This window comes from Morone saxatilis, unplaced genomic scaffold (assembly GCF_004916995.1).
Source record: "Morone saxatilis isolate NCDOM2014 unplaced genomic scaffold, NCSU_SB_2.0 Contig16, whole genome shotgun sequence".
Classification (NCBI taxonomy): domain Eukaryota; kingdom Metazoa; phylum Chordata; class Actinopteri; family Moronidae; genus Morone; species Morone saxatilis.
In genome coordinates this window covers 22,711,725-22,727,863 of record NW_023339718.1, presented here as the reverse complement: position 1 = coordinate 22,727,863, position 16,139 = coordinate 22,711,725, and the positions used below count along the sequence as shown (strand labels likewise).

Below are 16,139 nucleotides of genomic sequence, written 5' to 3'. Positions count from 1 at the left end.
TCAATTAAAGGAGAGTGACATCGCTCAAAGTTCCGTCTAAATTAAGGAGATGCTTCTGAGAAACCTCAAACATGCTGGGGCGGGGGGGTATAGTAATAAATGGAATATTCAACTCTCAGTGAAAGCCTCTTGGCAGGATCGAGGGGGAGAAGGGGGAGTAGGGGCTGCAATGGCTAGTGTCTGTTCTCTTCCACAGGCTTTCCCTACAGACACTGCTGGATTAGAACGAGACGTCCCCTCTCAATTAAGGGATGAGTGTGCGTGTGCTCAAGTGAGTATGCATGTGTGTGATTCTATGTATATATGTGTGTGTGGTGACCCCCGGATGCAGGTGGGCAGGTGCAGCAGAGCGGGTCGCCCAAGGAGAGATGAGCCATTAGAGATTGGCTTAAAGACGCCCCTGTAGTCTGACAGAGTTCAAAAGCAGCTATTAATCACACTGGCATAAGGACACACACACACATACATACACACACCCACAGAAAGGTGCTCATGGATACACACACTGTCATACACAGACAGTGAGGGCAGGGGACAGGAGAGAGAGAGAGACGGAGAAAGAGAGAGATGTTCATTAACTGCAAAACCTGAGCAGAAATAAAGGATAAAGAGAGGCCCTTCTCTCCCTCCCTCAGTAGCTATATTCTTGTTGCCTCTAATATATATACTGTTGAGGTAAATAATAACCTTTTTTGATTAACAGTTTTTTAAAGCAAAGTTTCACAGGGCTTTTATACAAATAAAATGCCTCTCTCTTCCTATCTTCAGACCAATTCCCTCTTCACCAGGCCCATGCATCTCTATTAAGCTTTATTGCTGTTCTCCACCTGTCCACTCAGACTTTCCCATCAATCGCGGTCACCTGACTCCCACATCCGCCTGTGTCTGACTCTCATTCATGCCTCCTCAACCTCAACCCGGACCCTGAACCCTGACATGCTGCCGTTGCCTGTAAGCCTATGTATCATCATTTTACTATTCAAATTGTTCCCCTCTGCCTGGTTGTCTGCATTTGGGTCCTTTTCCTTACTGCCTCGTACACACCCTGTGACAGCTTGCCTGGTAACTCAGCTAATGACACCCTGCTGGCACCATAGTTATTCAGCAGGACCCTGAAACACAACCACCTCCATGACCTCTCGCTTCCAATTGCACTTGACTATTACAGACAGGCAATAAAGTAAAAAATGTGACTAAATGAGAAAAAAAAAAACATAATAAATGCAGATGCTTCAATGTAGGTGTAATGCATTATTATGATTCAGCAACAATGTCAGATCAAAGTGATTTTGAAAGAGGTTTTGGTCATAAAGACTACTCAGACAAGCAGAGACTGAAGTGACATATGCTCATAGATCCATGACAAAGATATCAATAATATTTTCAGAAATTGTCACCTAAAGATCTTCCCTCATTTGGTGTTTTGGTAGAGAACCCTGTGTGACACATTGCAAAAAGAATATGATTCACATCCTTTTCATACTCATCAAAGCATGCAGTGACCCTTTGTGACGCGCATGGAAGCCTCTGCATCTCCACTCATTTATTCAGTTTGATATTTTAATTCAACACCCATCTGTACATTAGAGCTATGGTAACGCTAAAGTCCAAGAGTAAAGCATGCTCACACATCCAAGGAACTCCATCAGGAAATGATACATTATCATTCCCAACACATGATGGACTCAAGGGCGGGGACTAAATGAGCGCTCGGTACCGATGCAGGAAGCTGATTTAGCACTAAACATCTTCATTTTCGTCAAAGCGTTATTGAGAATGATAAGCTGTAATTAAACCGCTTTAATTCCCAGATTCATTACAGCACTTCGGAGTCGTCGCTCCCTTCATGGAGGAATACTAATCACAATGTGAGTGCACAGGGGAGCCTGGGCATTCTGGGAGGGCTGATTGTCACTGTTCCTGAGAGACAGAAAACGCTTATGGTATACTGATGTTATGGTGTTTTAATGTCAGCTCATGTGAGTGCAGGAGAAACGAAGGAAAGTTTTTTTTCTGCTGCAATTAGCCAGGCAGCAGTCACTCAAGAGTGGCTTCAAACGTTTGTGTTTGTGTTGGGGCATTCATGTTAGCAGCTGTCAGTGTGTGCATGTTTGTGTGTGTGTGTCTGAAGGGGTGTATGTGGCTGTTGGGGCTGTGTTGTGACAAATGTAAGGCAGGCTACAAATTGCCTGTCACAGCAAGCGCCTCTCACTAGGCGGATGGGGGAGTGACTCATTTTCTGAAGATGTGGATTTTTATTGAGTATGTGTGTGTGTGTGTGTGTGAGAGAGAGAAATAGAGATACTCTCTTAAGTGTCAGAAGTCAAAAGCGTGTAAAACCACACAGTCTGATTAGGCATCTGCTCTTTCGTGCCTTAAGCACATCAATGCATGGGCCTTTGCGAGTGCATGAGTGTGTGTGTGTGTGTGTGTGTACATAAGCTTAATTAAGAAGGGTCCAAAGCTGTCAAGAAACCCGGAAACCTAGATTCAGCGTCACCTTTGACACACATACACAATCTTTACTGTCTTGCTGTTTCCTGCTTCTCAACCCACTTAGCTTTATTCCTTTACATCGGGCTTCAGGCCCAAATATTTTGCCTTCAGATTGGCAGAAAAGTGCAGAGAACTTAAAAATATCCATCTGCTACAGATCACTGCTTGAAAAGAAGTCTTTAAAACACACTTCCCACCAACTCAACTTCAGACCCCTGCTTCAATTAACTTGAGGGAGGACATTTTTTCAAAGCCCCCCCTTTGGGCCGCAGTGAGATGATTGGTAGCTATTAGGAGACGAGTCCATTTTGGGATCTTATTGTTGGAGGTTAACTGGCTTTTTTATTTTCAGCCCACTGGAGCCAGGGGTTATATTCCTCTCAACACAGGTTGCACAAAAAAGGAAAAGCTTTGAGAGATAACTGACAAAAGCCACTATCCCGCCATCCCTTCTATACTCCGTTCCCTCCCTCTTCACGTCTCAAATCATTCCCGCCTCTTTACCTCTGACACAAACACTTGTTCACTATCCATTTGCAGGAAAATGGCAATCAAAGACTTGTTTTCCTCACTTTCCTTTCTAAAGCAAGTTGCTCAAGGAGAAGAGACATCTGTTTACTTGCTCACGGTGTAATGCAGTCTTTTTTATGGCGAGAACAAGACAAGTATTCCTTATTCTCTCTCATCCTAACAGGCCTGATCTACTCTCGTGTCAAGGCAAAGTCTGTGCTCATGCATATAAACAAGAACTCACTGTCCAACATAAAAAGAAAAACATGTATACTGTATGAACTTGCACACCTTCATGAAACCATTATCTCCCGCAAGCTCCTGTCAGGTACTTAAGTATTAACACCAGGTACTGATGTATAAAAACAACTGAAGAATTATCTGTGTAATATCATTGCTCTGAGGTAGAATATCAGATCATGTGTTCCTGTTTAAAAGCAATCCCCTACTTTAAGGTTAAGGTTTTTGCATTTATCCTCACCTGACTCGAGGCCCGTCACGAAGGGGTTCCCGGTGGGTGCGACCCCTGTTGGCCCCCTGCAGGGTGCGTCGGTTGGCAGTGGAGTAGTCGGGCTCCAGCTCGTATGGCTCCTCCTCTTCAGGGCCCAAGCTGCGGCGATCATCCTCCAGGCCATATGGCTCGGGCTGGAAGCGCTCTGGCTGTGAGCGATTCAGATCCACAGTGCTGCTACCCATAGGCACCTGGGGCTGGGCCACGTGGCCATAGTCATCCTTACGAATAGGCAACGTGTAGCTGTTCTCCGGTCGGTAGCTGTTGGGCAGGTAGGGGTAGCGCGGTGGCCGGAAGTTGACGCCGCGCGACAGGCTGCCGTAGTTGTCCGTCAAATCGGCGTAGCCATCGTGCAGGCCGTAGTGGCGAACGTACTGGCTCTCAGGCGTCTCGCCATATGAATCGTTGTAGGAGTTGTTGTAGGACCGCGTCAGGGTGGAGGTTGCTTGAGGTGTGATGAAGCGGTCACCTCCATTTTTCATGTAGCGGCGGTCGATGGAGTCAGTGTAGCTGCCTAGTGGGGATGAGCCCTCAGGCAGGGGCAAGCCGTCGGGGCCCAGGGGCACCTGACGCACCGTCCGTGTGGTCACCGTCTTCACCATCTTAGTCACCTGTAGAGGGGAACAGAGACACCTGTCAGAAAGTGTGGCACAACATGACAGAAGGATATTAAAGCAAACATGTCATGTTTGTGTCTTTGTGTCAAGATTAAAACATGCATGTCACACCTAAAGCAGAGGAAACCTCATCCATTTGTGTTAATTCAATCAACTTTGGAGTTATTTCACTCAATTCAACCCTGGGGAGTACTGTTGTGTATTATAATGACAGAAAATGATGTTTCATAAAATCCAATATCCAACTGTAATACCTGTGTCACCAACTGGTGTCACCTTAAATTATAAATGTTGCCTTATAAAGTGGAAAAAGTCAGCACACATAATAATCTGTTACAAGACAAATACTGTCAGCCAAATCTAAACCCACAATGTTCTTATACACAGTGAGTGTCTTGGTAGACTGAGTCTCCAGGATTGTACTGTAACAGAGCCATCTTGAAGTGCACTGGACCTTGAATCCTCTTTGTCCCCAAGGGAGCAGTGTAGCATCCCACTGTAGCTGGAGGACTGTGACAACGAGACCTGCATGTATCCATCTCTCACGCTCACCTCATCCTATAGCTAAATAACTCGACTTCTTCTGCTGTCTGTGAGGCAGTCTGATAGGAGAATTATAGACAGCAACCCCCCTCCCTCCCTCCCTGGGCTCTCCGCCCATACAGAAACCAATTTGCTGCCCAGTGAATTCTGCTGTGGCCGATAATTGGCTATTTTGTCCGCAGCTATAAATTCATCTTCAAAATTAATGAGGTTGATGAAAATTAATAGTCATCTGCAGGGGTGCAGGTCTGATGCAATTCGTGTTGTGCCTGACAAGGTGTTGCAGAGAGGTTCATTCCCACTTGACGAGGGTGGACTGCAGGTCTGAATTTCTTGAGGAAAGAAAAAAACAAAAAACTCTGTTCATTCTTTCATCTGATGGGTTTAATTTCGACAGCAGCCCTCTTAATTGTAATATGCTTTCTTTATTTTCCCATCAATGCCATAATTTAGATTTTAATCAGAGGCAAGCAAAGGCATGCAACAAAATCAAGAAACCACAACGAAGCATTAACCCTCGCAGAAGAGGGTGCCAAGAGCAAAAGCATAAACAACAAATCGGTTGTTCAACACGGCATCCTCATTAACTTGGTTGAAACAAATAGAAATCTTCGCTGGCCTTGTTTCTTGATTACACCCTGACTGTGAGCTACATAACAAAGCCTATTTCAGGAACGCCAAGGTTCATTTCCATGTTCAGAGTAATTACTGAGTAATTTACGTGTGTTTCTGATGCCAGTCCGCCTTGGCTTTGTGCAGTTAAAAATAAAGAGCTCATTTGCTTGATTCACATTAGCTAAAGCATATGTATGACCTTGGAATAACAAGCTCACTTCCATCATCTTGATTCACGATGGTAAGCCATGACAGAACCCAAACTAGGCTGTTCTGGTGTTCATACCATTGCCTCAAGGGGACTACAGGGGCCAGAGCTGAATGTCACATCCTGCGTGAAGCGTTTATGTCAATATAATAAATGTAATTTATTAAATAACAATTTTACTTTGTTTTAGACAGGCTTTATTGATTTTCCTGAGAGATATGGTTTCACAAGGGAGCCTAAGCCTTCCAGATGGAGGATAATGTCACAATGCTTTCATTCATATTTGGTAATTTTATCACCTCTTATTTATCACCATATTTTATTCTATTCTATTCTGGCTGTCAGAGCTGAGCACACTGAATGCTACAGCTTCCCAGCCCTGACATACCCAGCTGCCTTGTACTAACACAGCTTTTTAGGCGATTTGCAAGGGTTGCAGGGAACCAACACACAGTTTTCAAACACTCTTTGATGTACGCTTAAGTTCACAGGGCGTTAAACCGTAGCACACGGGGAAACGGGGGGAGGTGAGGGACCTGCGTTTCAAGAAGGGTGTCTGAAATATGCTGAAGTGGGGTAAACAGGGCTAAAAGAGAAATGAGCTAAAATGGTGGAGAGTGAGAGCATATGCACGTGTGAAATACTACAGATTTGTATGTGTGCGTGCTTGAAAAGTCACGGCTGTATTGAAAAGTGTATGCAACAACCACAAGCAGTTAGACAGAGGCTTTAACTGTTTACCATAATTGTTAAAAATAGAGGGGAAGGCAGCAGGCGTCAAACTGTTCTCTTTATAGCACTGTAAGAGGTTTCACAACCTCTGCAGCATTCACTTTATTGAGAGCTTAAATGGACATGGTGACTGGGGGTTATCAGGAGAGGAAGAGGTAGTAATTCAGATTTTTAAGAAGCCCATGATAGTGAAGCCTGTGATTCATTTCAAGCCCATCTAAAGAGCATCTGCGAAGACGACGAAAGTAGAAATTGCTAGTTTCTCCGCAATGCTAGAAGTGGCTGAATGTGGGCCTCTTTAAAACACGATGAGGAACAGGTTAGAGGAACAGGGAGGCAGGCAGGGGAAGGGGAGTACACAGCAAAAATCACACAGGGTTCGGCGTCCTTTACTGGGTCTGTCTCCAACGGGGTGGGGGATGAAATGGAGACCGGGGTGGGGGTCCGGGTGGCAGGCCTGGACTCCACTAACAAGTTGTCAGTCACCATCAGTGGGTGGTAGGTGCGGCGGGTGATGGTTTTGACCACTTTGGTCACCTAGAGTTGGAGGGATGGGTGTGTAGAGCTCTCAGTAAACTCTATTAAACGTCATTAAGCATACATCCACCCTGTTATTTTAGCTCTGTAATGCACATGGCTGGAACAGGGCACAACCTTGCCCACGTTTAAGCTACATGCAGTTTGAGAGAGAATGGTGTTCTTGCTGTGCCCCAGTAACTTTTTTTAGTAGTACTTGCTGAAGTTGAAAAAGTCTGTCTTAAATAAAAGAAAGTAATGCACTCTGAGTAGAAAAGGTGTCTGTTCTTTATTCTGCTCTATTCAGCAGTGACACTTCATTTTTCACAACAGCTGTACCTGATAAACTATCCCCTACCTATTCAAGGTTGACTCCCCAGTGTGTGCAGGGTAGTGAAAGTGCTTTTATTTGTTTGCGTGGTCTGCCTCGACTCTCATTAGCTCATATCCAGAGGAAAAGAGGAATTCCGCTTTTATTGGCCCAACTGAGCTCTTCCTCCTACATGACTGGTCTTCCATCCAGAGTGTCTGCCAGCAGGAAAAGAGGGCTGGATGATGGCCAAGGGAAAGCTCTGCATGCTGGGACCGGAGGACAGACGCGGTTCTAATTGAGCGTGTATGTGTGCTCAGACTTGTACGCACATTCAGAGTCCAGGCCAGTTCACTATGAGTTGAACTGATTGAAAATGCAAATAGAACCAGCAGCTAATCTGCTATTAAAAGGCCATAGATTTTTGGTACATGAAAACTGTAGAAATTTGTCAGCTGAAACCCTGACTTTCTCTCATAGACAGTAGCTCCATCTTGGTGCCATTTTTTCTGTTTCTCTAACTAGTAATATTGCTGATACTAAATCAGCTAGAAACATGTTTACCACCAGAAAAACTTTTTTGCCTGCAAATCAGGAAGATGGGAGAAGCTTCCATGTTTCATCTTCCAGCAGTCAGAAGGGGGATAACCATCAAGGGAAAGGAGTGTGTTAGCATTAGACAGTATGGCAAGACTTTGGTTCAAAAGAACAGATAAGCACATAAATAAAACTGTGAGTTGCTGTGAAATGAAGAGAGAGATAGAAAAAGGAGAGATGGTGAAAAACAACACATGAAAGTGAGCCAGGGAGAAGAGATGCGGAGAGGAAAAGAAGACGGAGGGAAAGTGAGGAAGACAAGCAGAGGGGTTTCTTTGAGTAAACTCTCGGATGAGCCTGGTTCCATTTGCCACCACGGAGACGTTGGCTTCCAGAAGTTCACCCTGAACATTAATCTGCTTTTCTCCTTAAAGTCACTTCCAGAAAACACCCGATCCCTCCTCCCGGCAGGGTGCAGACCCTTGAAAGGAGTGTCCTTCCTATTCCCTTCCTCAGCAGCAAAGCCCTTGATTAGTGTGATGTTTTACTGCACTTCCCTAAGAAGTTCTGTGTACAGTATAAATGCCTAAAATCATGTGAGTGAGTGTGTGTGGCCAATCCCCTCGCAGTAAACAGGCTGGAGGGCAATGGGCCCTCCCTGATGAGGGATTAGACCAAGCTTTTTAATTACAGTTTCACAGTCCCTAGGGTAGGAGCTCAACACAGCACTCTCCGCTCCTCTGGAAGTCTACAGCAGCAGCAGCTGACTGTAGCTACGTTTACATCTGAATCCCGCAATATAAACTCATCTTTGATGGTATGTTTTAAAATGCGGAAGCAAAAAGGAAGAACTTCCAACCCCCACCTCACTTCTAAGATGTCGTAAATTCACTACATTTTTTCAAATGGAAATCTGGTGTGGATTCTGGTGGGAACTCTTTTCCATGGTGATGAATTCAAACTTAAAAGTGAAAGGCAGTCTGTCACCCAAAACAATAAACAGGCACACAATCTTTCGAATTCCCAACCTGATACATTCTGGTTTTAGCAACAGCATTTTTCTGTATTGGGGTCTTCAAAACGGTAGCAAATCACTTTGGGGAGCCAATGTGCAAAATGTATTAAAAAATGGTAATTCATACCATTCAAAAATAAAAACGCAGCTAATCCAAGGCTACAGTTGGCAAAAAACAAATCTTAATCAGTAATACATTTTAAATAGTCATTGAAATTATAATTTCTGAGTCCTGACGCAGGGTTTTATGGCGTGCCCTCAGGATGTGATTGTAAGATTCTAGTTACCAAGTAAAGACACTTCCTACCTCATATCAACATTCCTATGTATGGGGATGTATAACGAGCTTCCGCTGCTGAGCAGTGGTATTTTGTACCTCCCGTAATGTCAATGAGGGATGTTGTAAGATAGAATTTATAAGAGAGAAATCAAGTAAGAGAAGAGAGACCATGCAAAAGAAATAATAAAGAAAGAGAATGGGTCTTATCCTAGAAGGTGAAAGCAAAAAGCAGTGAACTGAAAAGTACTTTAGAGTACAGACTGCAGTATTATTTGGCTTGTGATGAAGCAGACCGTGTTGCATACTGCTGCTGTAGCCCGTATGAGCACACATAAAATGGTGGCGTGGTGGGAAAAGCCATACTGGTATAAAGGTCCACTCACCTTCACGTTAGTTGACAAGTCCTTACAGAAAAACAACAGAACACAGTAGAGGACGAATCAACAAAAGAGCTTTTAAGAAGCACAAAACTAGGAGAACACAAAGGGAGCTGGCTCATAATAACAAAATAATCAAATAAATAATGCCATGAGAGGGAGATGAAACCACTTTGGGCTGTAGGATTATGGGATTTAGAGTTTTTCAGGGTGGAAGTCTGGGAGTGGAGGTACAGTGCTGTGATTTTTGGAAGCGGTAATCCATAAGCATAATTTGAAGCAATATTGAAATGGATCAAAGGGACTTTTGGGGGTTTTCTTTGCTGCTATGAGCTCAACAGGATCTCTTTGCCACCTCTTTGAGGTGTCCTGCTCACGTGAGATAGTCAGTACCAGGCTGGATATCAGCTCTGTACAGAAGATTATATAAGTTTTGCTTGCAGGTCACAGCTAACTTTCTAAGTCTGTCTTTTGCCTAGTAGCATTTCAAACAGAATCTAACATCACAATGGTATGAATATACTTGATAATCAACACCCAATGAGTACAGTATGTTTGATAATCAACAAATGTACATATAACTCTTTTTGTGGTATTTATCTATATTTCCATCACTCAGTTTACAGAATCAACACCACCCTCTGCTTATAGGGTGTAACTCAGCTGACTGCACTGTGGCGTCTTACCTTGGTTTCTGTGCGCCGTGTGGTGCCATCATCAGAGGTGACCACCGAGACGTGGGAGGTGGGGGTGCCGGGGTCCTCCTCTATGGTGACCGTCTCTTCCACCACCTCCTGCGGCTCCTGCATCATAGCCAGGGATGTGGCGTTACTGGGGCTCTGCTCCTGCACAGACAGGGAAAAAAGAGAAGTTAGACAATCAGGAGTTAACGGATAGATTTTCATATTTGTTGTTAGACAGCGTGGAGAAAAACAGCACAACATCCAGGTAATCTTCCATAAGATATATGACAAGATGAAACTTTAATTGGGCCACTGCAATAACAAATTATATTAGAATCCAGCAGAGAAAAATAGAGCATAAATAAGAACATTGCAAATGAAGGGTATTAAACATAATGCCACCCGCAATTTGCAATGCGACACTCAAGCATCAACTAGAGATGGAAAGTGTGAAACACAGTACATGAATAATAATGTGAATAAAATAACAGCACTAAAATATACTGAGACAAGGAGATGAATGAAAGTTGTTTCTGATGAAATGTGCAGAATAAAATCACAGCAAACATAATAATGTTTGTAATAAAACAAATGTCATTTAAAAATTGGCCATATTTAAAAAATACATTATCAATGTTTACTGACTCTCTTTGTCAAATATACTCAATCCATCTAAGTAGATAACGTACTAATTATTTAAGTGTCATTCAGACTTGCTTGCACAGTGTAACATGTTCCATTTTTCAAAAAGAATGATACAATTTGGATAAAATATACTTGGTACTCTCAATCCAGGCACTGTAATTACAGAACATTGATACTAGACAATTATGCAATAACCCCAGATATGGTTCAATAACAACATTTTTGAACATTCAGTACAAATGTTATTAAAATCATTGATTGCTATAATATCTGCACACGACAAAGTAGTATACAGTATGACTAGGTTAAGGATATTCAAATGAAAAAATAAAAAAACACTCGCTTTTCAAATGTAACAAGACTAGCTTCCACAAAACAGCTTAAACCAGCACTCCAAATAATACATATGTAAGCACACACACTGTTGACAATGGCTATATAGTATTATCAAAAAAACACAAAAAAGGTATTATTATAGTTTGTTTCTAGTCCTGACAGCCCATTATTTATTTGGCCCTGATATTATATCCAAACACTGCAATGCAGGGTAGCTACCAACTCCTCACCTCTTGAGACTTCAAACTGAGTTAAAGCTTTTTCAAGGCAAGCAAAAGCCTGGAGGACTGTTTTTGATTCATATTTCATTGGGAGGCCATGGATTTGAAGAAAAAAAGTGTCCATAGGCTAAGGATGAAAGTGAGTATAGAGTCCCTCATACCCCACCTGACCCTGTGTGAATGTGTGAGAAATATGTGCTTCCCGCTGCATTTCCTGCTGATGGAAAATGATATGAAGTTAGTGGTCGGAGTTGTAACGCCCCAGCGTGGCTCGCTGCTGTGCATGAGTGTGGCAGAATTACAGCTCTCGTGATGGAGAGGGGAAGGAGAGCGTTTGAGGCAATCATTGATAACCAAAACAGAACAGAACCATGAGAGGGAGAGGAAATTGAAAGTAATAAAGAGGACAGAGAGGAAGAGAGTTGGAGTATGACAGTGTTTTCTTTTAATGGGTAAAAAGAAGAAGCAGGGAATTGTATACCTACTTAAATACTTATTCCAGATTGCTGTAACTGACCCTAAGGATTTTTTCAGGGTGTCTGACATACCATTGCTATTGTGTGCACTTCCTGTTCCTTTAATTGTGCGGGGTAAATGTCATTTTATTCATTAATGTGACAAAAAACCAACCAATTAATGGTTTAAATGCAGTTTTTTAGCTGCCCCCCCCCCCCCATTATCTATAACTATTCACCTCACATAGAAAACTATTTTTGCCCGACCAATTACACCAAGCTGGAGGGAGAGACAGAGTGAAGGCCAAGGAGAGAGCAGGAGGAAAAGTTTCAGTGTTGTTCTCCACTGTGTTTTGCTGAAACACTACAAGCGACGCCTTATGGAGGGAGGGAGTGCTTGTTTTCTTCGCGTCTTGGAAGACACTAACAAGTGAGCAGTTCTCCATTGATTGGCCAACTCCTCTCAGGCTTCAAAGCCCCACACAGTCCTCATTGATCTCCAGTCCTTCTTGCTGATCAGTCAAAAGTTTGCACTTTTTATCTTTTTCTCTAATCCCACAACCCTCTAGCCTCCATGTCCCTGCTGGGAAAAAGGCCTGGGCCCTTGTATTGGGTGTATGCATATCCTTGTTCAACACAAAGCAAATTAAAACTTTCCCCATTTACCTGCTCCACTCTATCCAGTAGCTTAGAGTCAATTAGCACTCTGAGTTAGGTCATTATACTTGGAGAAAGGTTCCAAAGTCCCATTATTGGGGTTAATGACTGGGGAGGCTATCTGCTGCATAGAAAGAGACACATTTATTTACACACAACCACTGCTGAGCTGAGGAAAAAGATATTTTTTATAACTGACCTCAGGCTAAACAGCACGGCTCTGCTGGGAAAGGCCTTCTAATGGTATTCAGAAAAGGTCAGTGCTGATTAGTTGCCTCCAATCAACATCCTTGTTCTGTTTAATTATAAATGTGAATTAGACCCGTTGGCACCCAGTGCTGAAAACAATGGGTAATACTTTATTTGCAAAGTCTCTGCGTGTGTAAAAATGTACAATGTTTTTAATGCCACATGGAGAAATAAAGATGAATTTATCAACCAAAATAATGCCTAAGACACAAAAATGCAAGGCTCACTGAAAATGCAAGGTATGTTGGAATATACATAGTTATTCCAGGTCTGCTGTCACTCATTGGCTGCTCACTGCAATTTGACAGGTGGGGACTAAAGTGGAACTGTTGCAGCCAGGTCACATTACTACAAGTCACATTGTTCCATTGAAATACAGAGATGCATTTCTTCTTAGCGTTGTGTCTCTTCGTGAACACCCCATAAAGAAACAACTGAATAGTGTTAAAGAAACACAACAGTTCATTAGACCTTCAATGGTAGGATTTTATCTCTTCCTTTGTACAAGATGAGGCATACTGTGTGTATAAGCTTTTCCTTACTAAGTAAGGATAATCACAGTGAATATTCCACCTCTTCGGCTCCCTGCTAATGCAATCTTGACAAATTAACTGCATTCCTATGATGTTTCATTCCTTTGAAGGCTCACTGGGTGAACCCAGAGGATATGCCACCAAAACAGCAATATGCTATAAAAGCACCACCCTACACTAGTTTAAAACACAGTGGACAGAGAGGAAGGAGGGATCCTTAGAGGTTTGCTGACAAACTGGCTTCTTGATCCAAGCTTAATGCGGTGTCTCTTATTCACTTTCCTCGCTCACTCCTTCTCGTTTCTGAGAGCACTAAGGGAGAGAGTGGAGTTGAACTCGACATTACAGGCCCTAAATAAATGATTAAAAGCCGTCTGGCCATGGGCTAGCATGGCTGTCTGATGGTCCCAGGGGAATACGAAGCTGATTCTGAGTCGAGGAGACTCAGGAAAGCATGCCCTTTAGTCAAGGGCGGGAGAAGCGAAGCGCAGTGAGTTAATGGCTGACCTCAGAGAGATGAATGATTAAGTGGCAGAAGGGTAGGAGAGAGAACGTGGTAAGGGAGGAGGTTCGAGTACATGCAAATCTTGCTGAAGTGGTTTGTATTAACCATTGGAATAGTGGAAACCTCAAGGTTGGATAGGTGAGCTCATGATCTTACGGTTGCAGGCTAAAAGTCCCAACCAGCTGGATCCAAAAAAATGAAGATGCCATGAAGATGTGAAAGTGTGTGTCAGCTAGAGTCAAACCTGGATAAAGAGGATGAAAACATATTAAGAGCACCTGGAAGCCAAGGCAAGCTATCTGTTAAGGATCAGGTTTATCCAGAGAATAATACACACCATAGGGTTCCCGGGCCCAAGTAAATAACAAAGCGACAAGAATGTTTGTCTCCTTGCCATTCCTAGCCTAAAAAGCCCTGCCAAGACCCCACTTCTGATGAGGAGAAAAAGACCTTGCAAGAGCTTTGCCAGTTAAATCACTTCTGTTCTGAGGCTGAGGTGTCAAACAAACAGGGATTTAGCTCTCAAGAAGGCCTAAGGGTTTGTACAACCTGCACTTTATTTAGTCCGGTGTGGTTGGCTTTGACTAGCAGTATTAGGAAGATCTCACCTTTCTGATCAGGTCCTCGACAAAGAAGACCGTTACACTGGCTAACTCCTGTATGAATTAGGCTTGGAGTGTGCCTGTACATGTAACAAAGACAATTTTATAGCTACTTTTGCTACATTACATTAAACAACATCAAAGCACTATGCCAACAACTAAAAGAGACTTAAGAACTTGTGCTCTTCCATAACTCAACAACGCACAACGCGATCAATGCCTCCAAAAAACAATACCCTTGAAAAGAGCCCTTGAGCAATCTCCTGTGGAGTATATTTCATTACAATGGATCATGCAGGGGCAATACGGCTCCTTAAGAGCGACTAATCTGAACCGTAATGGATTGCTGTGCTTCGAAAAGAAAAGAAGGAGGAGGAGGAGAATACAAAGACGGGAGATGAAGTGATACAGCGGTGTCAATTAGCGGCGGCCTGCTATCTGCCATCAATCCACACCCATTCATCATCTGTGTTCAATAAGCGGCTCAGTGTCGTCTGAGGATGGAGAGATAGAGTGAAATGATGGAAAAGGAGACAGTATACGCAGATAAGGGGCTTTCCTTCCCCCAGGACAGAATCACAACAAGAAAACTTCAGTTGGAGTTAAGAGAATGAGTCATCCCCACGGTAGGTGTCCAAGGTATATAGTGCAAACACTCCCTTTTATTGATGCTCTAGTGATAGTATTAGTACTAATAATAGGAAGTAGCTATACAGTATTAGGGCTCAATACATTTTCAGTACTTCTGACTGAAATGTATCACAGAGTATAAAAATGTCTTGATCACATTCTTAAACTTAATCTGTGAACAGATTTGCTGATCTAAATCAGGTAACCTATCAGGTAACATTTTAGACTATATTTTATGTACACATTAAGCAGGTTGGCATTTGTTAAATGACAAAAAAAGAGTGGGGCTTCTTGGTGGTCCACTGGTTAAGATGCATACCATACAACACTGTCACTATCTGATTAAAAGCACCAAATGCCACAAAAAAAAAGTTACATGTATTTATATATTCCTAACATAATGTATCAAAAACAACCTTATTTTGGCATTGGGACTATTTTATTCTAAAACAATGTAAATAATTCCTAACCATACAGTAAGGGCTGGGTATAATTTTTCAGCACTAGGTCCATATGATACCTAGGTTTTTTGTATCAGTACTAAAACCTTTTTTTTCCCCCAAAACATTAGCTCTGGGAATTAATTGTTTTCCTACAAAAAAATCTATAATATCAATCCCAGTATCCACCTGTATGTTCTTAGTTCCCTTTGGGAAGTTAAGATTTAAGATTTAAGATTTACTGTATTAATCCCCTATTGGAGGAATTTTTTTTAACTATATTTTTATGAAATGCACACTCATGCACATGCTGCACATCAGGGCTTTGGACATGCAACAATGGAGAGAGAGGTGAGTGATGGCCTGCCGCCGTACAGCAAGCCCCATGAGCAGCTTGGGCGGTTAGTGCTTGCCAGCATGAATAGGAGGTGAAAACGGGCAACCTCTCCAGCTAACCAGTCCCAGTCCACACTCCCCAAGCGTGGCTGCTGGAACTGCGACCCTCCGTTCCCAAGCCAAGGGGGGTCAAATCTCACACACTAGCTCAGCCGTGATCCCCCATTCCCTGCTGTCTTTGGGAGGGATAGGGCAGAGGCAGAACACCAATAACCACAGAAGAAAAAAATACAGAAGAATGAAAGGAATCGAAAAAATGTTCACCCAGCAGCCACCCGGGTACTGACAGTCTCTTAAGGGCTACAACCAGTCAGGACTCAGTGGGGGAGCAGAAAAACATAACATGACCAGTCCGAACACCAGTGGAGGGGAGCGGGTTACCAGGTGAGAACCAACAGACGAAACTTCAGATTCGCACAAGGCGCTCGTAGCGACCAGGCTCCCTCACACACCACACAGCAGTCGCACATGCCATGACCACAGGACACCCCGAGACAGCCCGCAACTACAGGGGCCACAC

General features: G+C 43.1%; 1 protein-coding gene across 11 annotated transcripts in view; it reads right to left on the bottom strand.

Annotated features, from left to right (window-relative positions):
• Nucleotides 1-16,139, bottom strand: part of arvcfb (ARVCF delta catenin family member b) — a 198,551-nt gene that overhangs the window by 64,461 nt on the left and 117,951 nt on the right. For 7 of the 11 annotated variants that reach the window (XM_035658049.1, XM_035658045.1, XM_035658051.1 and 4 more), the window contains 4 exons: nt 9,954-10,112; nt 9,274-9,294; nt 6,626-6,769; nt 3,488-4,128 (listed from right to left, as the gene is read on the bottom strand). In XM_035658049.1, coding sequence (XP_035513942.1) covers nt 3,488-4,128; nt 6,626-6,769; nt 9,274-9,294; nt 9,954-10,079 — 932 coding nt within the window. In that variant the 5' untranslated portion in view covers nt 10,080-10,112. The remainder of the gene's footprint in view (nt 1-3,487; nt 4,129-6,625; nt 6,770-9,273; nt 9,295-9,953; nt 10,113-16,139) is intronic. The other 4 variants (XM_035658054.1, XM_035658055.1, XM_035658052.1 and 1 more) reach the window with 3 other exon arrangements.